This window comes from Sciurus vulgaris, assembly GCF_902686455.1.
Source record: "Sciurus vulgaris genome assembly, chromosome: 9".
Lineage (NCBI taxonomy): Eukaryota > Metazoa > Chordata > Mammalia > Rodentia > Sciuridae > Sciurus > Sciurus vulgaris.
This window is the reverse complement of record NC_136469.1, coordinates 58,963,264-58,987,197: the sequence shown is the minus strand read 5'-3', so window position 1 is coordinate 58,987,197 and position 23,934 is coordinate 58,963,264. Positions and strand designations below refer to the sequence as shown.

General features: G+C 40.4%; 1 protein-coding gene and 1 pseudogene across 2 annotated transcripts; one reads left to right on the top strand and one right to left on the bottom strand.

Moving 5' to 3' along the window:
• Positions 1–1,501: 1,501 nt before the first annotated feature.
• On the bottom strand, positions 1,502–15,247 carry LOC306669797 (sperm motility kinase 2B-like; the record flags this gene model as incomplete). Its single annotated transcript, XM_079153955.1, has 2 exons — positions 1,502–3,084; positions 15,136–15,247. The coding sequence occupies 2 exons, from the start codon at positions 15,245–15,247 to the stop codon at positions 1,502–1,504; spliced, it is 1,695 nt and encodes a 564-aa protein (XP_079010081.1).
• A 592-nt stretch (positions 15,248–15,839) lies between these two features.
• Positions 15,840–16,718, top strand: LOC306669796 (upstream-binding factor 1-like protein 1; annotated as a pseudogene). The gene has a single exon. The product of its transcript is annotated as an upstream-binding factor 1-like protein 1 (transcript).
• Positions 16,719–23,934: the final 7,216 nt, after the last annotated feature.

Here is a 23,934-nt window from a genome sequence, read left to right as displayed (position 1 = left end):
TCAGGACCCTGTCTGTGGTAATCACATCCCAACCATGCCATTTCTGACCAGAGAGACCTTAATTCTTTGCTGGGGAGGTTTGAGCCTATTTGTGTCTTTGGGGGATAGAATTTAGTCCCCAACACTCCCTGGTCCTACCTGTCTCAGAGCTATTTTTCAACAGGTGTTGAATTTTGACAGGTAATTATTCTACAGGAATCCATACCATCACGTGTCTTTCCTGGCTTTTCAATAAAGTGCCTTGTAGAGAGCTATTTGTGTCCATATTCAGGATGGACTCTGGTCTGTCTGTTTTGGGTTTCTCTGATGTTTTATTCTGGCAGCGTCTTTTCTGATTTGATGATGGGGTAATTCCAGCTCCACAAAACACACTGGGAATGCTTCCCTGTGCTTCTGCTCCCTGGAAATGTTTGTATACAACTGGTGTTAATTCTTCTTCAGAAATGTGGTACTATTCTTCAGGGATATCATCTACACCTGAAGATCTTTTTGGAGCTCCTCATATTAGGAACTTTATTTCCTTGATATTCACTTGGCTTTTCGGTAAGTAGTAAGCCTGAGAGGGTTTAAGCTCTCCAGTGCCCAAAGCCCATGTGCCCACTCTCCATGACTTTTAGCAGTGACCAGAAGAAGATTTTGGTTTCGGAGGCTGCGGAGCATGTGGTGAAGCCCCCAGCCCCTGCTGCAAGCAGGCCCTCCCCTGCCCTCTGGCCCACCTCCTGCCTCCCTGTCCATGGGATTATGGAGGTGATGCCACAGAACACTCTGGAGTCTCCAAAACCTTTCCGTATATGTCTTCTCTAACACAAGTGCCCCCCCCCCCCCAAATCCCACCCAGAACGATCCTCAGGCAGGACCTGCAGATTGGGAAAGGGATTCTCTCGACCAAAGCAGTGGAATCAGGTCTACAGTATCTCAAGGAGAGAATCTGTCTACATTAAGGACAGGGGAGAGGGGTTCCATCTACCCTGGCTTGAGGTGCCCAAGTCTCTATCTACACTGAACATTGGCGGGAGGCCCAGTGGCACTGGCCCTGGCCTGGATGGCTGCTGGGCTCCTGCCTTTGCTCTGAGGACTCACTCTGGTGTTGTTTTGTGTGTGTGATTTTTTTTTTCCTTTTAAAAATCTCTCTGTATTTTGTAATCTGCCTTTTTAAAACAAAGCAAAAGAAAACAATCTCTGGAATATCAATTTTATTATATAATTGGTGAAGAGGAGAAATTTCTCAGGAACCATCTCTGCCTTCCCAGAAGCACAGGAGGAAGGCCAGGGAAGAGCAGGGCAGGGGAAGTGTCCCAGGGGACAGAGTCTCTGATGTCTGTAGGTGGGGGCAGAGAGTCGTGGAGGGCGCAGACTGGAGTCCACGGAGGGGAAGCCAGGGCCAGCTGATGCCCATTGTGGCTGAAGTGCTTTGAGTTCACTTGGGATGGGTGTCCACTCCACCAGGTTGGGATACTTGGAGCTCGGGGACTTCTTGCTGTCTGTTGGTCTGTCTGTCCCATCAGGTCACGTTCCCTGGAGCCACTGTGTGTGGGGACCTCCGGGGTCCGTGGCTGCCTTGCATGGGTGCCACTCTCCTTGCAGGGCTGGGCCAGCAAAAGCAAGGCACACAGCAGCAGAGTTTTCGAAGGAAGGTTGCCATCCTCCCAGTGACCCGCTTCCAGCCCCTGCTGCTGTCCGAGGATCGGCCAGAGGAGGAACCCTTGGAGGACGAGCTGGGGCCTTCTGCCACCTGTCTGCTAAGGCTGGGCCTGGGATGCTGGGGCCTGTGGGGCACAGGGCCTCGCTGGCAGGCTGGGCTGGGCGGGGCCGAGTGCACACGGAAGAAATTCAGAGGGACAACGGACCCGCTGTCACCTGCAACGCCCTTCTGCCCCGCTGACCTGGCCTCAGCAGGCTGGTGCTGTTCACTGGGCACCAGAAGGACAGGCTCGCTGGTACACTTGTTGGCACGTGGGCTGGGGGCATCTGTGGGAGCCGGGAGAGGCGCGACCACCCGACGGCCCACAGGCCTGGCCTGGAGCTCGTGGCCCGCCCCCTGGGGTCCCTGGTGCTGGAGGAGGCGGTAGGTAGCCGCGGCCTCGTCCCACTTCCGCTTGTCCAGGGACACCCAGGCTTCGTAGGGGTCGAAGCCCATGTCCAGCATGATGGTCAGGATGGCGGGGTCGGGGCGTTTGGGGAGCGGCTGGCTGCCAGGGCTGGGTGGAGGCTGCTGGCCCAGGCTCATCCATGGGTGGCCCATTACCTGCTCGAGGGTGGGCCTCTGGGCCGGGTCCAGCGTCAGCATGCAATGGATGAGGCTGCGGGCTTCAGCGGACAGGCGCCTGGGGAGGGCATAGCGGCCCCGCAGGATCTGCTTCCGCAGGCTCTTGTCGGTGCACGCCCGGAACGGTTGCCTTCCCGTGAGCAGTTCAAAGAGCACGACTCCCAGGCTCCAGACGTCTGCCGGGGGCCCCTCAAAGTCCTGCCCCCGCACGAGCTCGGGGGCCCAGTACGGGAGCGTGCCCCAGGAGGTGCTGAGCCTCTGCCCCGGCGTGAAGGTGAGGCTCAGGCCAAAGTCGATGAGCTTCACGCTGCGGCCCTGGGTGTCCAGCACCAGATTTTCGGGCTTCAGGTCCAGATGCGCGATGCCCCTGTCATGGCAGTGGCGCACCGCACACACGACCTGGTAAAATAGCCTCCGGGCCTTCCCCTCCCTCAGGCCACCGGACATCAAGATGCAATGGGTCAGGTCGCCCCCACCTGCGCGCTCCATCACCATGTACATGTTGCGCGGGGTCTCGATGACCTGGAAGAGCTGGATCACGTTCGGGTGTTCCAGGGCCATCAACCTCCGCGGTTCACACAGGACATGCTGGAGCGCCCTCTTCTTGGCCACGACTTTCACCGCCACCTCTGCCCCGGTGAGGAGATGGCGGGCCAGGAACACCTGGCTCAAGCCCCCCCGCCCGAGCTTCCTCACCACCTGGTAGTGGTCGGTGAGGGCCGCCTCATAGCAGTAGCTGGGCCCCTGCCGCTCTACTCTATGCTCTCTACTCTGACTGCCAACCATCCTAAAGCCGGAACACTGACGAAGGACGCTAGCTAAAAAAAAAATAACAAACACAAACAAAACACCAAAACCAACAACAAAAGACAAAAGACAAAACAAACAAACAAACCAAAGCCCAAATCAAAAAACCAACAGCCAATAAACCCCAACCACCAACCACCAACCACCAACCACCAGCCACCAACCACCGAATACCAACCACCAACCACCAAACGCACTAACTAGCTGGGAGTCCGACAGGTCACCACCAAGAGCTTCCTGTACTTATGGACGAAGAGCCCAGCCAGTCACCCACTTATATGGCCGCGGTGGCACAGCGCATCACAGTGGCTGCTTGTGAGGTCAGAGCATGAGATGACCCAGTCACCCGTGGGCACAGCCCCCACTGGCCTTCTCACTTTGGGGCCCCCAGGATCTTTGCCACTGTCATAATAAGAATAAGAAAGGACCCCAGAAGTGTTTTTCTTTCAGGGGATTATGGAGAATGAAAGTTATACATTTAGAGATTAGAACTGTGGCGTCCCCCAGTGGTCTTTTCACTTGGAGTCTGATGAGAATCCCTAGTCACTTGGGGCTCTTACTGGCCACCTCATCTCTACATGCAAAGTGTTCATTCAATTCCTACTTCTTCCGACTCAGAATGGTTGGCATCCAAAGCATGGTAGCGCTTTGCTCGCATGGCGATATTACCCCATAATGCTCTGTCCTCTAAGATGCTCTAGGGCTTGGCATTAACACCTGTCGAGAGGGAGGGAGCATTCATCAGCTACTCCCCACAAAGGTTCTCACTGGATTTCACTCTAGAAACTCTGGGTTGCCAAAAGTGGTGACTGAGAGGATCAAAGTAAGAAAGGATAAAATACCCAAACCAAGAACCAATAATCGTGTCCTTCCAAAATGGGGAGGAAATGGAGGTCTTCTCAGATACCTGGGTCCCTTCCTTATGCTGTAAAAAGAACCTTAGGCTGTGCCATTTATTCGCAATATAAATCACATTCCCAGGGTTCTGGAGACTGGCAAGTCCCAGGTCAACGCACCTTGTTGCTGTGTCCTTGCAGGATGGGAGAGGCAGGAGGCTTGAACTCATTCTCTCAAGCCCTGCTTTGGGTTGGTTTTGTTTTGTATTTTTTGGTGTTTTGACGTACTGTCCATCAAAGTCAGGGCCTTGGTTGTGTCAGGCGAGTGCTCTGTCTCTGAGGTACTTGCACAGATTTTTTTTATTTTTTGTTTTCCCTCTTATTATTTCCTTTGAGACAAGCTGTCCCTCAGGTGCTCAGGTCGGGCTTGCATGTGTGATCCTGCTGACTTGGAGTCCAAGTAGAGAGGATCATAGCCCGTGATGCTTTGAGTGCAAGGTGTCCCCACCGCCTCAGCCACACACACACACAGGCTCCCGAGCTAGTGGAGTGTTGAGGGCTGTCTTGGACAAGATGGTGCCTGGCAGTGAGCCAAAGGGTGCTTGCTGCAAAATGAGGGAGTATCTAAAGGTTGTTTGCTGTTACTAGTTCCTTGGAGACTTATGACGTGTTAATGCGAGGCTCAAGGATTGGCTATCTAAAATCATGCCGTGCGCATGAACAGCTGGTGATTTATATAGTGTTATGCTGACATTCCCCTACACGCTCTCCTGCGTGAGAGAAAGCTATGCTATAATTGGTTGATAAGCTAGGAGCGTGGGAGAGGGGAGGAGAGGCAGGGAGAGAGAAGGAGAAAGAAGAAGGCAGGAGACAGAGAAACAGGGAGGACGCAATAAATCTCATCAAACTAAAGATTGGTGGTGTCTCCTTTCTCCGCGATGGTTCCACTGGACGGAACAGTGCAAGGATGTTTATATGTGAAGTGATTGGGTGGGGAGAGCTGTGACCTTCAGCCCAGCCTAGGTAGAATGGACTGACTCGCTGGTTGCTCTAGGCAGGTGGGTCATGGCCGCTTACTTTGGGCTGAGACTCACTGGGGTCATGTCCCCAACCTCACCCTCTCTCTGCCTCTGTCTCTGCCTCTTTGCTGCCCTGAGGAGAGAAGCTTTCCTCCCCTGGGCCCTTCCCCCACAATGGGCTGCCTCTACTTGGGCCCAGACTAATAGAGTCAGCAATCCATGTGCTGAGACCACTGAAACCTTGACTCCCAAGTGAACATTTCCCCTCTAAGATTCTCTTATTCAGAGTCTGAGCCACAGTGATGATAAAGTTAGTGAACGCACAGCCATAGGCCATTGTTCCCAGCTTGACAAATAGACTCGTGTGTGTTTGTGCTTGCGTGTGTGTGTGTGTGTGTGTGTGTGTGTGTGTGTGTTGCTGGGAAGTGAACATTGACCTTGGGCATGCTGGAGAAGCACTCTTCAAGTTCACCTCCCATCCCTGTGGTTGGAGCCTCCTGGCCTGACCACGCCCTTGTGGAGTTGGTCCCCACTGGATGTGCCTGTGTGAGGGGAGTCCTTCAGGTCATCCTGAAGGACATTGGATCAGGTCCTCAGGTGTGATGAAGACAGAAAGATCTCTAGGCAAAGCAAATCCGTGACAATGATAAAAGCCAGTGACACTTTTGTTTTCTACGAGATGTAAGAGACTGCTGTAGCAGAAAAGTCCAACTTTATTCTGTGGTACCCAACAAGGTGTGTCCACATTAACACTGTGACATCACTGACCGAGGGGGTGGGGCTGGAGAGGCACAGCAGCAGCATTCTCTACACTCGGGAAGCCTCCCTGCCACCGATTCCCATCAGGGTGCTGTTCCTATATCGTGGGTAATAGAAACCCCATGGGAAGCACAAAGAAATGTCCATAGGACATACCCAACCTGAGGGGCAAGGGAGTTCAACTGTTTCACTATGAACATTCACCCAGCAGGAGAGAAGGCCGTCATATAACGACTGAAGTGGCACTGAACCAAACTTGCCCTGGCCTCCTCATAGGAAAGCAAGCCACACTGAACCCTGAGCCTGTTCGGGTCCCTTAGGACCCCATCTGTGGTAATCACATCCCAACCATTCCATTCTGACCAGAGAGACCTTAATTCTTTTTTTTTTTTTAATAGAAGAAGAAAATTACTTGTTTGTAGATAATGTAAACATATCTGAAAAATGCTAAATACTACACACACAACAACAACAGCAAAAAAATGTGTTTAAACAAATAGTCAATTTGCAAGATACAAAATCAATATACAAAAATTATTGGCATTCCATACACTAATAATGAACTATGTAAAAAGAAATTAAGCAAATAATCTTACTGTAATAGCACCAAATAGAATAATATACTAATAAACTTAATCAAGGAAATAAAAAACTTGTACACTGAAAACTGCAAATTGTTGATGAAATACATTTTAACACACACAAATAAAAGGAAAGACATTCATGCTCATGGATTGAAAGCCTTTCCAAAATGTCCACAGTATTCAAATAAATCTATAGATTCTGTGTAATTTCTGTCTAAATTCCAACAATTTGTTATTATTATTATTATTATTATTTTTACAGAAAACAAATGTAATCCTAAAATTTACATGGGATTGTGAATAATCAAAGGAATCCTGAGAAAGGAGAACAAAACTAGAGGTATCAGAGTTCCTAATTTTAAAATGTATTTCAAATCTGTAGTAACTACAACAATACATTAATGGCACAAAACTGACATTTAGGTTGATGGAACAGAATACAGAGCCCAGATATAAACCCATGTATATACAGTCAACAAGGGTGCCAAGAACTTACAATAAATAAAGGGCAGTCTTTTCAATGATGTTGTTGGAAAAACTTGATACCCACATGACAAAGAATGAGATTATATTCATATGTTATACCATACAAAATATTGGCTTAAAAATGGATTAAATATTTAAATGTAAGACCTGGAACTACATAACACCTAAGAGAAAACATTAAAAAAAACTTCATACCACTGGGGATAGTGATGGTTTCTTGGCTATCCCACCAAAAGCACAAGCAACACAAGCAAACATAGGCAAGTGGAATTACATCAAACCAAAAATGCTACACAGCAAAGGAAGCCAATAACAGAGTGAAAAGACAGCCTATGGAATGAGAGGAAATATTTGCAAACCATATTCCTAATAAGAGACTAATATCTAAAATATATACAGGACTTGTACAATTCAACAACAACAAAAATAAAAGAAAGAAGGAAAAAGAAAAACTAAGCAAACGGGCAAAGGACTTTAGAAAACAGCAGAGAAAGGTCAGATTCAAAAGGGAGGATTAGAGAATGAAGTCACTAACCAAGCTGTCCTCCTTAAACACTGTCAGGGGTGAACCTCGTAGTGTTAGAAGGACCCTGGAAAGCAACTTGTCCTTCACCTTAGACTGATAAAAATTTCATTCAGACAGTAGGCTCAGATTTTTTCCACCCTTTTTTTCTTTCTTTCCTTCTTTTTTTTTCCTTTGAGACAGGGTCTTACTAAGTTGACCAGGCTGGCCTTGAACTTACAATCTTCCTGTCTCAGCCTCCTGAGTAGCTGGGATTACAAGAGTGTGACAACCTAGCTGGGTCAACTATATCAATAACTTTTTAAAAACATTTTTGTTGGTACGTTATAATTATATATCATGGTGGGATTCATTCCTCCAACATACACACACATGAATATAAAAATATGATTAGGTCACTTTCATTCCCCAGTACCCTCTTTCCTGTCCCTCCTCCTACTCCCTCGTATGCTACTGATTTCCCTTCTATTTTCTTGCATCTTCTTCCTAGTCCCTCTTTTTTTTTTTTAATTTTTATTTTCTAGCTTCCACATATGAGAGAAAACATACAACCCTTGACACTCTGAGTTTGGCTTGCTTTGCTTTTCATAATGCTCTCAAGTTCCCTCCAGTTTCCTGCAAATGCCATAATTTTGTTCTTTTTGACTGACTAAAACCCCATCATGTATACACACTACTCTTTGTTTTTTATAGTAGTCTGTCGAGAGACACCTAGGCTGGTTCTATAGTTTGTCTATTGTGAACTCTGCTGCTACAAATATGGATATGCCTGTATTGCTACAGTATGTTGATTTTAGTTCCTTAGGATAAATACCAAGGACTGGTATAACTAGGTCATATGGTGGTTCTATTCCTACTCTTTTGAGGAAACTCCGGGCTAATTTCCATAGTGTTTGTACTAATTTCTAATCCCACCCAATGGTTTAAAAATGTTCCTTTTCCTCCATATCCTCTCCAACATTTATTTTTGTTTGTATTTTTAATGGCTGCCCTTCTAACTGGTGTGAGATAAAATGTCAATGTAGTTTTGATTTGCATTTTCCTAATTGCTAAAGATGTTGAACATTTTTTTCACATTTTTCAGCCATTTGTATTTCTTCTTTTGAGAAATATCTGCTTAGTTCCTTTGCCCATTTATTGATTTGGTTGTTATTTGAAGGATAAATTTTTTGAGATCTTTATTTATTCTGGATATTAGTACTCTACCAGAAGAAGATATAAGATTTTATCTCATTCTTTAGGTACTTTCTTCACACTCTTATTTCCTTTGCTGTGCATAAGCTTTTTAATTTGATGCCCTTCCATTTAATTCTTTTTTCTTTTTTGAATTTTTATTTATTTATTTATTCATTTATTTATTTTTTAATTTTTTACAGACTGCATTTTGATTCATTGTACACAAATGAGGTACATCATTTCATTTGTATGGCTGTACACAATGTAGATTCATACCATTCATGTAATCATACATGTACATAGGGTAATGATGTCTGTCTTATTCCACCATTTTTCATACCCTCTCCCTCTCATTTCCTTCTACATAATCTGACGTTCCCCCTTTCTTCTCTCACTCCCCACCTCCCCACCCCCATTATTTATCATTCTCCACTTATCAGGGAGAATATTCGGTCTGTTTTTTGGGGATTGGCTTTATTTGCTTATCATGATATTTGCAAACTCCATTCATTTACTTGCAAATGCCATAATTTCATTCTAAGTCTGAGTAAAATTCCATTATTTATATATATATATGTTTATATATATATGTATATATATATATATATATATATATATCACAGTTTCTTTATCCATTTATCTTTTGAAGGGCGTCTAGGTTGGTTCCACAGTTTAGCTATTGTGAACAGAGCTGCTATAACATTGATGTGGCTGTGTTACCGTATTATGTTGATTTTAAGTCTTTTGGGTATAGACTGAGGAGTGGGATGACCGGGTCAAATGGTAGTTCTATCCCCAGTTATGAAAGAATCTTCATACTGCTTTCCAGAGTGGTTGTACCAATTTTTAGTCCCCCTAGCAATGTATGAGTGTACCTTTTCCCCCACATCCTCGCCAACACTTACTGTTGCTTCTATTCTTGATAATTGCCATTCTGACTGGAGTGAAATGAAATCTTACAATAGTTTTGATTTACATTTCTTCAATTGCTAGAGGTATTGAGCATTTTTTTCATATATTTGTTGATCAATTGTATATCTTCTGTGAAGTGTCTGTTCAGTTCTTTAGTCCATTTTTTGATTGGGTCTTTTGTTTCTTTGGTGTTGTTTTTTCAGTTCTTTACATATCCTAGAAATTAGTGTTCTATCTCAAGTGCATGTGATAAAGATTTTCTCCCTTCTGTAGGCTCTCTCTTCATGTTATTAATTGCTTCTTTTGCTGAGAGAAAGCATTTTAGTTTGATTCTATTCCTTTTATTGATTCTTGATTTTACTCTTGTGTTTTAGGGGTCTTGTTAAGGAAGTCAGGTCCTAAGCTGACCTGATAAAGATTTGGGTCTACTTTTTCTTCTATTAGATGCAGGGTATTTGGTCTAATTCCTAGGTCCTTGATTCACTTTGAATTGATTTTTGTGCAGGGTGAGAGATAGGGGTCTCATTTCATTTTGCCACACATGGATTTCCAGTTTTCCCAGCATCATTTGTTGAAGAGGCCATTATAGTTTCGTAATTTGAGTTTTCCTTTCTCCAATGTGTATTTATGGCACCTTTGTCTAGTATGAGATGAGTGTATTTATGTGGATTTGTATGTGTCTTCTATTCTGCACCTTTTGTCTACATGTCTGTTTTGGTGTCAGTACCATGCCGTTTTTGTTATAATTGCTCTGTATATAGTTTAAGGTCTGCTGTTGTGATACCCCCTGCTGCACTCTTCTTGCTAAGTATTGCTTTGGCTGTTCTGGGTCTCTTATTTTTCCAGATAAATTTCATGATTGGTTTTTCTCATGCTATGAAGAATGTCATTGAGGTTTTAACAGGAATCACATTAAGTTTATATGACACATTTGATAGTGTGGCCATTTTGACAATGTTAATTCTGCCTATCCAAGAACATGGGATATCTTTTGATCTTCTAAGATCTTTAATTTCTTTTTTTAGCATTTCGTAGTTTTCATTGTAGAGGTCTTTAACCCCTTTTGTTACATTGATTCCCAGGCATTTTATTTTCTTTTTAGGCTCTTGTGAATGGGGTAGTTTTCCTAATTTCTCTTTCAGAGGATTCATCTCTAATGTATACATTTGACTTAGGGGTGTTTATTTTATATCCCGCTACTTTGCTGAATTCATTTATTAGTTCTAGAAGTTTTCTGATGGAATTTTTTGGATCCTCTAAATATAGAATCATGTCATTGGAAAATAGTGATAGTTTGAGTTCTTCATTTTCTATTCATATCCCATTAAATTATGTCATCTAATGGCTCTTGTTAGAGTTTCAAGGACAATGTTGAATAGAAGTGGTGAAGGAGGATATCCCTGTCTTGTTCCATTTTTTTTATAGGGAATGCTTTCAGCTTTTCTCCATCTTTTAGAATGATGTTGGCCTTGGGTTTAGCATAGCTAGCTTTTACAATATTGAAGTATGTTCCTACTATCCCTAGTTTGTCCAGTGTTTTGAACATGAAGAGGTGCTGTATTTTGTCAGATGCTTTTTCTGTATCTATTGAGATGATCATATGATTTTTATCTTTTTAAATCTATTAATGTGATGTATTATGTTTATTGATTTCTGTATGATGAACTAAATTTGCATCCCTGGGATGAACCCCACTTGATCATGGTGCACTATCTTTTTAATATGTTTTTATGTGATTTGCCAGAATTTTATTGAGAATTTTTACATCTATGTTCATCAGGGATATTGGTATGAAGTGTTTTTCCCTTGATGTGTCCTTGTCTGGTTTTGGTATAAGGGTGATACTAGCCACATAAAATGAGTTTGGAAGGATTCTCTCCTTTTTTATTTCATGGAATAATTTAAGAAGCATTAGTGTGAATTCTTCTTTGAAGGTCTTGTGGAACTCTGCTGAGAATCCATCTGTTCCTGAGCTTTACTTGGTTGGTAGACTTTTGATGGCATCTTCTATTTTCTTGCTTGAAATTGATCTGTTTAAATCAGTTTGGGTTGATCATATGTCTCTAGAAATTTGTTGATGTCTTCAAGCTGTTCTATTTTATTGGAGTATAAATTTTCAAAATAGTTTCTAATTATCTTCTGTATTTCAATAGGGTCCACCATGATATTTCCTTTTTCATCATGAATTTTAGTAATTTGAGTTTTCTTTCTTCTTCTCTTAGTGTGGCTAAGGGTTTATAAATTTTATTAATTTTTTCAAAGAACCAAGTTTTTGTTTTGTCAATTTTTTCAATTGTTTCTTTTGTTTCAATTTCATTGATTTAGTTCTGATTTTAATTATTTCCTCTCTCCTACTATATTTGGTGTTGATTTGTTCTTCTTATTTTAGGGCTTTAACATATAATAGGTCATTTATTTGTTGACTTTTATTCTTTTAATATATAATCTCAATGCAATGAACTTTCCTCTTAGCACTGCCCTCATAGTGTCCCAAAGATTTTGATACATTGTATCACTGTTCTCATTTACTTCTAAGAATTTTTTTAATCTCCTCTCTGATGTCTTCTACTATTCATTTGTCATTCAATAGCATGTTTTTTAATCTCCAGCTGTTGGAGTAGCTTCTATTTTTATTTTATCCTTTACTTCTAATTTCATTTCATTATGATGTGATAGAATGCAGGGTAGTATCTCTAATTTTTTGTATTTGCTAAGAGTTGTTTTGTGGCATAAAATATGGTCTATTTTAGAGAAGGATCCATGTGCTGCTGACTGAGAAAAAAAGTGTATTTGCTCATTTTGATGGATGAAATAGTCTATATATGTCTGTTGAGCCTAAAATATTGATTGTATTATTGAGTTCTGAGTTTCTTTGTTTAACTTTTGTTTGGAAGATCTATCCAGTGGTGAAAGAGGTGTGGTAAAGTTATCCAGTATTATTGTGTTGTGGTCTATTTCATTTTTGAAATTGAGAAGGGTTTGTTTGATGTATGTAGATATTCTACTGTTTAAAGCATATATACTTATGATTGTTATGTCTTTTTGCTGTATGAATCCCTTAAGCAGTATGAAGTGTCCTTCTTTGTCCCTTCTGACTAATTTTGGTTTGAAGTCCACTTTATCTCATATAAGGATGTAAACCCCTGCTTGTTTATGCAGTCCATGGAGAGATATGTTTTCTTCCCATCTTTCACCTTCAGTCTGTGATGTATTTTCCTATGAGACAAGTTTCTTGAAGGCAGTGTATTGTTGGATCCTTTTTTAAAATCCAATCTACCTGTCTGTGTCTTCTGATTAATGAATTTAGGCCATTAACGTTCAGGGTTATTATTGAGATATCATTTGTATTCCAGGTCATTTGGTATATTTTTTGTTTCAAACTCAATTTGGTTTCTCCTTCAATTGGCTTTTCCTTTAGGATAGTTCTTTCCTTTGCTGACTTTCATTGCTGTTTTTCATTTCTTCTTCATGGAATATCTTGCTGAGAGTGTTCTATAGTATAGGGTTTCTAGTTGCAAATTCTTTTTTGTTTATCATGGAAGGTTTTAATTTTGTCATCGGATCTGAAACTTAATTTTGCTGGATATAATATTTTTGGTTGGCATCCATTTTCTTTCAGAACTTGGTATATACCAGGACCTTCTAGCTTTTAGGGTCTGGGTTGAGAAACCTGCTGATACCTGAATTGGTTTCCCCAAATATGTAATCTGACACTTCTCTCTTGTGGCCTTCATAATTCTATCTTTATTTTGTATGTTGGGCATTTTCATTATAACGTGTCTTGGTGTGGATCTGTTGTAATTTTGTGCATCTGGTATCCTGTAAACTTCTGGTATTTGATTTTCCACTTCATTCTTCAGGTTTTTGAAAAATTTCTGATATTGTTTCATTGAAAAGATTGTGCATTCCTTTGATTTGTATGTGTGTGCCTTCCTGTATCCCAATAAATCTTAAATTTGTTCTTCTGATGTTATCCCATAATTCTTGAAGGTTCTGTTCATGGTTTCTTAACATCTTCTCTCCTTGGTCAACTGTGCTTTCAAGATTATATATTTTGACTTCATTGCCTGAGGTTCTGTCTTCCAAGTAATCTAATCTGTTGGTGATGATTTCTATTGAATTTTTGAATTTTTAATTTGGTTTATTGATTCCTTCATTTCAAGGATTTCTGGTTTTGTATTTTTTCTGCATCTCTGTTTCTTTGTTGAAGTAATCTTTTGCTACCTGTATTTGCTGAAGTTTTATTGGCTTCATTTGCACTCTTACATCATCCTTTACGTTGCAGATTATTTTAACTATGTATATTATGAACTCCTTTTCCGACATTTCTTCTACTGTGTTGTCAATGGGTTCTCTTATTGTAGTATCTTGGTTTGTTTGGCGCACTTTCTTCCCTTGTTTTTTCATGTTGTTTGTGTTTTCCCTTGTAGCAGTGCAGATCTGATGTATTATAGTTCCCCTATTGTCTTATAGTATCCCTGTAGTTTTCCAATATCTTGCCTTTAAGAGGAGATCAATATTAAGAGGACCCAATGCAAACAACATGCAGCCTTCAGCCAAATATCTCCTATCAAGATGTTTACAGTTTTATCACAATAAACAGAAATAATGTGTTCAATTATTATCTACATAAACAGTAGGTTTTGAAAACAGTAAACAGTAGGTTTTGAAAAGGGTCTACAGTTTCTAATGGTGGAAAAAGAAGTAGGAAGGTAGGATGTGATGTTTATGAGGTAGGAGGTGAGACTATAGAGGTATTAAATCATAGGAGGAATGAAAGAGGAATCAAAAGATGTTGGCTATTAACAGGAGAAAAGAGAGAAAGAGACTGTGAAACAGGTAAGTGAGGAGAAAATAAAGAGAGTAAAAGATGAAAAAAAAAGAAAAAAATAAATTTAAAATAAAAGAAAATACAACAAAACTGTAATATACTATTCAGACATCCCAGTCCTCAGCAGCCTTATGCCTGAAAAATGAGAAGTTCCTGGCTTCAAAAATGTTGGGGATGTGAGAATGGGAAAAGAAAGAAGGCAAAAAATATCTCAAAGGAAAATTATATAATTGTGTCTGTTGGAGTTCAATATCTTCTCTGCTCCCTTCTTATCCAGTAGGTGGGGTTGCCTGGAGTTTGCTGGTATCTCCATCCTCAGGATGGTGAGGGTTACTAGGGTGGGAGGGTTTATCTTGGAGACATAATTCCTAGAGGCAGGATATAGCAATTGCTGGTCATATTGGAGGACTACACCCCAGGACTCTCCTTATGGGTCCACTGTATGAGGCAAGAGCCAGGTCTTAGCCCTTCATATTACCTGTGGACCCCACAATTCCTGGTTTCTAATTTAGTCTCTAAACTATGTCTCTCCTGCCCCCACCATTTAACTTCCCTATCAGAAACTTCTCTCTAGAGAGGTTCCAAGTCTGAGCACCAGGACCTGTGGGCCTGTTGTGCAGAGCAGTTCTGTATCAGGCAGCTCAGGACCAGACGTTCAGAGCTGTGGGCTGGTCACATAGCTGCAAGTCCTGGGTCATGTTTGTGGCTGGGAAGTGTTGGGAGACTGGAGGTTGAGGAGCTGGAGGGCCCTGTTGATTGCCAAACTGTAAGGACCAGGTGATTGGTAGATGCTGGATTATGGAGGGAGTTGGGGACTGAGCTGGTGTTGGGTCCCAGCAAGTGCTGCTTGAGTTGGCCCTGGGAACCCAGTGGGTCCCAGGCTCATTGGCTGGGCAAGCTGGGATCAAGATACCCTCACACCATCTTCCAACTTACCAACACCATGCAAGGCTCTCTCCTGCTTCTGCAGCAGGATGGTGACTATTAGCACATCTAACAGGGAGACCTCAGGTGTAACCAAGCTTGCAGGGACCTTGGTGATGATCATCCAGGTCTGGCTATTGACCCTAGATGGAAGCAGCTACTTCCCTAGTTGGTGGTGGTGGCAGCAGCAGTAAACCTGTAGGTAGCTTTGTGTTGAGCTTCCAGGTCCCACCGGTGTCCCAAGATGGAAGCTTCCCCAACTAAAGATGGTGATGGTGTAGGAGGTTACAGCTGCCATCCAGAGAGCACAGAAGACACAGAACCCCGAGCCACTTGGAAGGATTTTCCTGCAAGCACTGAAAAGTCCAATTATAGAATTTTCAGAAGTACAGTATCACACGTACTGCAGGACTTCTCGAAATCATCTATCTGTTGCTTTGGGAGACTAAAGGAATTTGCACTCCTACTGAGGTATTTGTACAACTGAGAATTTTCAGTAGCCCAGACAGAAATCTCAAAATGGCATCACATCACACCCAAGGCCACTGGTCACACAAAATCATCCTGAGATTAATGGAAAATATGGAGAATAATGTCCCACATAATGACAGAGAAACTTTTAAGACAACCCTGTCACATCTGGATTGAGAAAAAATAGCTTTAGTCATTTCTCTGCAGAAATGTGCAAAGACAAATGAGTAGAGATGTTTTCCAAAATGAGGAAGTTGCGTACATTGAAAGAATTAGTTTTGGAAGCCAAAGAGTATGTTAAAAATCCCATGAAAGGCAAAAAATGGGAGAAACATCCAGACTTCCCCACAAAACCCCTGACTACTTATATTCACTTCTACAAGGAAAAGCAGGCCCAGTATTTACAAGTACACCCTGAAATGAATAACATGGAGTTGACCAAGGTCCTGTCTGAGAAATACAAGAAACTTCCAGAACATATAAAACAAAAATATATTGACGATTTCCAGAAGAAGAAACAGGAGTTTGAGAAAAAAACTGGCTCAATTCAGAGAAAATCACCCTGATGTAGCCCAGGTCTCCAAGACATCTCACATCTACAAGAGGTGCCAAACTGAAACCCTAAAGAATATAGAAAGAAGTGTGAAAAATAAGACAACTCTCCAGGAAATCAATGAATTTTTGAAAGTGAAATTTCCGGGAGAGCCCATGAAGCCACCAATGAATGCATATCATAAATTTCATGAAGATGTATGGTCAAGTAGGGATCTACACATTTGCCCCTGAGGGAGCGAATGGTAGAGATTGGGAGACTCTGGCAGCGAGTTCCACAGAGCCTGAAGGAACAGTATAAGAGACAGGCTGAGGAGCTGCAGCAACAGTATAGGGTGGACCTGGACCTCTGGCTCAGGACTTTGTCACCTAAGGCGTATAAGGCATACAAAGAGACAAGCTATGGAAAGCACAAGAACATAACCAGGACTGGAGGACCAAACCCCAAGTTCAGACAAATAGACCAGTGGTTCCCATCATCTGAGGGTCTGCAAGAAGACCTGGAAGAGAAACAGGAGGTGAAGTCTCCAGGGAGTAATCCGCCAGAGACTGCTCAGATGTTGATAAATTAACACCTATAATCCCTCATGGGGATCAAAAGAGAACAAGAAAGAAGAGTTCCAAGAGGCTGAAAGAAGTGACTCCACAGACTCCAGCAGTGGACAGGAATTTGGAGATGATTTGGCTGAGGGCAGTGACTCTAGCTCATCCCTCTAGGGGAATCCTCACACTTAGACTCCATCTGAGCTTAGTTCTTATCCTAGATTGTTATGGTGAGGGAACTTTCCATCAAAAGGAAGGAGTACAGGTTGGAAAGAAGGAATGTGGAGTAGTACATTCTATACCAGTTTTCTACACATGGGATACGATGACCCTTCTGAAAGAATAAACATAGCGGTTACCAAGTGGAATTCCACACAACTAAGACTCTAACAATACAAAATGAGAGGATTGAGCTTTGGAAGGCACAGAGGGCTAGACTGAGTATTTTTGAAGGAGGTTTTGCTTTCAGTTTCTGACTTCCAGTGATGGTAGAGGAACGCCCATGAACCTGTGACCCTCCCCCTTCTGAATTCTTCCCTCAGCATTCTTGTACTGAATCTGGAGTGAGGACTATGGTGGGTAGGATAGATAGATGCCTTAAGAAAATCGACCAACTCCTGTATCCGTCTTCCACCTGGAAGTGGGCAGATTTATGCAAGGAGAAATGCCTCTATATGTATATTTAACTGTTAGTCCTCAATGAGTTTGCCACTGATTTTAAAAGATGGAAAATAAACTTAAAAACACCTTAAAAAAAGAAAAAAGATGGTGATGGTGGCAGAGAGGTAACCCAAGATAGCAGCAGAGGTGTTCCAAGATGGAGGCGGCTGCTTTCAGAGATGGGACAGAGAGGGCAGGTAGTGTGGTGGCATTGGGAAGCCTATTCAGAGATGCAGGGCTATGGCGTGCTGTGCTTTGACAGACAACTGCCTCCTGGCCCTGTCTGGTGTCTCAAGGTGGAGTGGAGGCTACAATGTTGAGGGGGCTATGGTGGTGGCTGCAGGGTCCCAAGATGGAGGCAGCTGGGAAGCCTGCATTGGTAGATAGAGCCCATGGGTGCAGGCACGGGAGGTCCAAGTATCGGTGGGGCAGGAGCGGCACATGGTGGTGGGGAGGGGATTAAATGCAGTTTTCACGTGTTACATTTAAACTTATTGTTTAGGTTTGGACATGAGGTGCCCCCCAAAAGTTTCTTTGTTAATGTGGGAGATGAAATGATTACATTATGAAAATCATAACCTAGATAGTGGATTAAACCTTTTGAAGGATTGAAATTTGAATGAATTACTAAGTGGTAATGGTAGGCAGGTGGGGTATGGTTTGTGTAAGTGGGTCATTGGGACATACTTTGGGGATTATGTATTTTGTCTCTGACTCCTTTAGTCAGCTTCCTTGCTACTGTGAAGTGTGCAGCCTTCTTCAGCAATGCCCTTCTGCCATGATGCTCCACCTGACCTCTGGACCAGAGTTATAGAGTCAGCTGACCATGGACTGAGACTTCTAAGAGTGTGAGCCCAGAATAAACTTTTCCTACTATAAATTGTTCTTGTCAGGTATTTTGGTCACCGCCATGAAAAGCTGACTAATATGCTGACTTATTGAGGTATAACCCCAAGTATATATAGGAGTGTCTATCTACCAGAGGTCGAATACTATACATCCATATGAAAGGATGAAATCCTGTCACTTGTCACAACATGGGTGAATCTAGAGGACATTTATTTGAAGCTAAATGATACAGAAAAAGGAAGGTGAATGTCACAAAATTTCACTCATATGTGGCATCTAAGAAAGTTAATCTCATAGCAGAAGAAACGATAATGGTGGTTACATTATAACCACTGGAGTGGTATGTGGGAAGAAGAGGATGAGATGTTGGTCAAAGATTACATAACTATAGTAAGATCAATGGCAATGTACTGTATTCTTTTAAAAATGTGATGTGGATGTTATTTACTTTTTCTACAAAAAAAATGCTAGCTATTAATTAGCTAGACTTAATCAGTCCACCCTGTATATGTATTTCAAAAGATCACATTGAAAGATAAAAACATAAAAGTGTTATCTGTCAATTTAAATTAATCAAATAAATAGGGGACTGCAGTTGTAGTTCAGCGGTAGAGAGCTTGCCTAGCATGTGTGAGGCACTTGGTTTTGTCCTCAGTAACACATTAAAAAAATAAAAAAAGGTATTGTGTCCATCTACAACTAATTTTTTTTAATTTAAAAAATAAAATTCATCAAACAAATATAAAGAAGAAAATCCTATAGAGGGAGAAGTATAACTTGAATTAAAAGAGCAAGAGGAAGAAAAAAAAAACTGGGCTCTTTTCCTCCTCTGAATAAAAATTTCTGTATCCAGTTTTTTCAGCAACAGCATGTTGCATTTTGGACACCAATTAATACATTTTAAAAAAGGACTATAGGGACAAATATTCCATTCCATGATGTTTGTTCATTTATTTATTTTGAAGCTAGAGGATCTTAGGATGAGCTAGCTCTCTCTCTTTGAACTTAGTTCTCTGTGTAGATGAAAAAAAAATCTGATTTTTCAAAATTTGACAGGAACATAACCTAATTATTTTCTTTATGCCTTAAGAAAGTATTGAAATTTAAATAACAGCTGTGACTACATGATTCTCAAATATCTATATAAAAGGGAAAATACTTGTATGATTCACCAGCTCATTGATTTTAAAGGAAATGGACATGGTAGACATTGAGAATTAGGAACTCAGGAGTAATAATTAGAGGAAAATAATTTAGATTTTAAAAAATGATAATGGATTCATAATGTAATATGGGAATCATTTCTTAAGTTGATTCAAGTCATGAAACCAAGAAAGATTCTCAGGCATAATATTCAGTATTGCATTTAAATGAGAGAAAAATATAAGAAACAACATAAATGACCAAAAAATTCTCAATTGTTTTTAGAGATGTGTAGGAATCCCTTAGAATGACAAGAATGCATTTAAAACCAAGAGACTACAGTTGGAACTCCATGTTGGTAAACTAAGATAATTTAAAGTAGTCTTAAAAAATAATAACTTCAGAGAGTTTGAATTTGGAATTATGACTTTACCAGGAACTCATTAGACACTGTGGAAAAATTATATTATTGAAGATTTGTTTTGAAAACTTGTGATGTTTTGAATCAAACAAATTTAAGGTTAGGTTATGTCATAGTCTAAGAAAAATGGGACTTGCCTCTATAAGAATGAATTCAAAGGCCCCACAGTAGAAGGCAATTACAAAAACAGTCAAAGATAGGAGAAAAAACACCATAGGCATTTGAACAGTCTCAGACTGTCTGGAAAAGCAAGCAACTCTTAATAAGGAAAAGACTACTATTTTAAGCATTCTGCTAAATCATCCTGCAACTTTTTCCCCTCTCCTATAAAAAATCAGGGAAGATGTAACAGAATTAAAAAGCTTAAAGTAGTTTCAAGAAAGTTAATTAGCACCTTCACTTTTCTTCTTATGTTACAAAAGATTAAGTATTTAGCATTAAAGAGAAAATATGTTAAATTCAAGCTATCTGCAAGGCTTTAAGGTACCAAATTGACAGAACAGCCAGGTTGAAGCTTGAGGCATTTTAATGTCCTAGATAAAATTTTGACCTTAAGGAAAATTTCAGATTGACATCATCGTGTTCTGTTTGAGACCATAATTAAACTAAAAGGAGATTAAACATTGGTAAAAATTGGTAAGAAAGACAACCTATTTCTTAAAACCTCCACCTACATTTTACTTCAAAGTTAAATATAAAATATAATTTAGTAATAGTATTCAACATACTTTTATTATTTATTATTTAAATTTCAAAATACAGCTGATTATTAATATGATTAACCTCATCTGTAGAAAACTCTGCACATTTAACCCCTAGGATCACATGTTATAAGCCATACCTACAGCAAAGTGACAACTTTATAAAATTTCAGATATAGTATCTGGAAAAAATGAAGAATAGCTTCTGGAAGATGCATCCTAAATTATCAATTCTATATACATACATATGTATAATATTTATATATGCATGTATATTATAAATATATGTAAGATGAATAAATATCTCTTGTTAATTCAAGGCTATTCTGCAAAAAGTCATGAACTATGAAACTATGGAAACTGTTTACCCATTAACAGTCAGAACCTGGGAAATTTATAAAATTTTCAAGACCTCCACTTACTAATATGATAGGTATAATACACCTACATTCATTGTTTTTTAGGAGAACTGAATGAGATCATGTTATAAACTCTTTACTAGTGTTGAAAAATATTCAGCTAATAGTAACTAAGATTTTTTTACTATCAAAAATCCTACTGTGTATTCACACAAGAAGTTTTGAACAGAAATGACACTAATATTTGTTTAGACATAATCAACCATTTCAGAAGGAATCTAATGTTAGTAACTTGTATGAGTCCTCAGATTTAATCTATTCTTCCAAACAGAAAAACCAATGAGTCAAGGTGGGTGTCAACATATTTATCAGCACAAATTGGATTTCTGATTCAACATGTAGCCAAAGACCAGAGAAACAAGTTTGCTCCAAAATGATTCATCGTTGAGATTACAGGCAAAATACTCATTACTTGTTCAGGAGACTGGCCTGTAAGAAGACACAATCTTATTGCCTCAACAGCTTCTCATACATTGTGAGACAAGTTGTCTAGCATTGAAATTGGACCATACCCTGGCTTGACAGTCGCCTAATATTACTTTGTAGTAACTTATACTTTGCTGGCAACTTAAGAGTTTAAGTGTGACTGTGATAGTCTCTTCCCCTCATTCCAAAGGTAGAGTTGGACTCAAAGACATCCATGCAACACTTCCTCTCTCCCATCCAATTTTGTGTTTCTGCTTTCTCCTCATCCTTCTCCACTGTGCCCCCTAAAACTTTTATTCCAGCACATATTGCTTTCATAATATGTAAATGAAAATTTGTCATTTTCAAACTTTATTCTATGCAACACTTGGCATTAAAACAAAACCAAACAAAACGTTGGCTCTTCCTATAATTATACCTATACACTCCTTTTTTAAAATTTTATTTTTATTTTATTTTTTTAATTCATTTTTATTGTAAACAAATGGGATACATCTTGTTTCTCTGTTCATACATGAAGTAGAGGCATACCATTTTTGTAATCATACATTATACTATTACACTAGGGTAATACACTAGTGTAGATTATTACACTAGGGTAATAGTTTTTGATTCATTCTGTTATTTTTTTCTTCCCCCCACCCCTCCCACCCCTCTTATCCCTCTATACAGTCCTTCCTTCCTCCATTCTTGCCCCCCTTCCACCCCCCCCATTATGTGTCATCATCTGCTTATCAGCGAGATCATCCATCCTTTAGTTATTTGAGATTGACTTATCTCACTTAGCATGATATTCTCCAATTTCATCCATTTGCCTGCAAATGCCATAATTTTGTCATTCTTTATGGCTGAGTAATATTCCATTGTATATATATACCACAGCTTCTTTATCCACTCATCAATTGAAGGGCATCTAGGTTGGTTCCACAGTCTGGCTATTGTGAATTGAGCAGCTATGAACATTGATGTGGCTGTATCTCTGTAGTATGCTGCTTTTAAGTCCTTTGGGTATAGGCCAAGGAGTGGGATAGCTGGGTCAAACAGTGGTTCATTCCAAGTTTTCTAAGGAATCTCCACAATGCTTTCCAGAGTGGCTGCACTAATTTGCAGCTCCACCAGCAATGTATGAGTATACACTCCTTTTTTAGCCCATCATTTTCTCATTTCTCTTGTTTTCCATGGCTGTTTTGATGCATTTATTACTAGTTTCTACCAAAAACTATTTTTAAGGGTGTTGGTTATATCAATGTATCCATGTCTACCTCTATGCAATCACCTGCTAGTTTTGTCTGATTGCACTGAATATGTTGGAATTTGGCTCAAAGTTTGGCTTCTCAGCCCACACCCTGACAGCATCCTTGATACTTTCTATGTATCAATCAATATACACCTTTTTTCATTTTTCCAAGTTGATATTCACAACTTAGTCTTAATCTCAGGCTTAATTTTCTTAGCAAAAATTCTTCCCTTTGAATGGTTATACTTATGCATCTTCTTCTGCTTTTCCAAACACATGACCACCCCATAGCTTGCATCTTTCAGCCTACATAGAGCATAGTATCTTACTCAGAAAGCCAAGTTCCTAATGGAGATAATTTGATTGCTTCAACTTCGAATAGAGGACACCTTTGATACATCAATTTATGGTGGTGACGGGGAAGGGCAGAGTCACACATTTAAAAAGGGCTACTGTTCCTGAAAACAGATTGATCTGAGGAGGAAAGACCATACCAAATGCTACACATTACAGGCCCACCTCTGTGCTATAAATCTTCCACTTTCCCCTCTTTATGGCCTTTGGGAGAAGGATTTTCCTAGCACAAAATCCAAAACACTTGGTTATCTGCCCACCACCTCTCTCTCCAGTTGTATCTCTTTTTTCCTTCACTCCCCTTTCGTTCTTCACCCCAAATACTAAATGTCTTTGGATTTTGGAGCACAATGGGATTTCTATTGCTTTGTAATCTTTTTCCCTGTTAATCCTCATTGGGTAGTGTTATTAGCTACCTCTCCTTCGTATCACAAGTTCTCTTCAATTGTAATTCAAGTGGGGTTTTTTGGAAAACCTTCAATAAATACATCTTCACTTACTTTCCTTCTGGCAGAAGCAATGTGTCCCTTGCACTGATAGCACTTGGGGTAACACTTTATCAGATCTTGCATTGCAATATCTGATTTCTATCTCCTGTATTACATTTTGTTCCTCACTTGATTGTAAATTCTTTGTGGTTATCCACTTTGGTTTTCATAATTCTTTCTATAGCATCTAGTATCTAGCAATCGATCCTGGCATTTACTATAAACTCAGTTAACATTCATTGAAATAAAGGAGAGAAAGAAGGGAGAAAACAGAATGATTCATTGTGACTATTCCATTATTGGTGGATGCAAATTGTTAATATCTGACATAATTTGGCTGAAATATTTTTGTTTTTGGAGAGGTATAATATGTTATGATTATACATAACAGTTATGTAAAGATGGTTCTCCTTCAACCGCTCACATAGTACATGAATAAAATCAACTACTTTATTTAATAACCAACAACTACTTTGAATTTCCCTTGGAGATTCACAATTTCAAGAGCCCAAAAGCATTCATTCCTCAGAAAGGGGGAGCTACTATG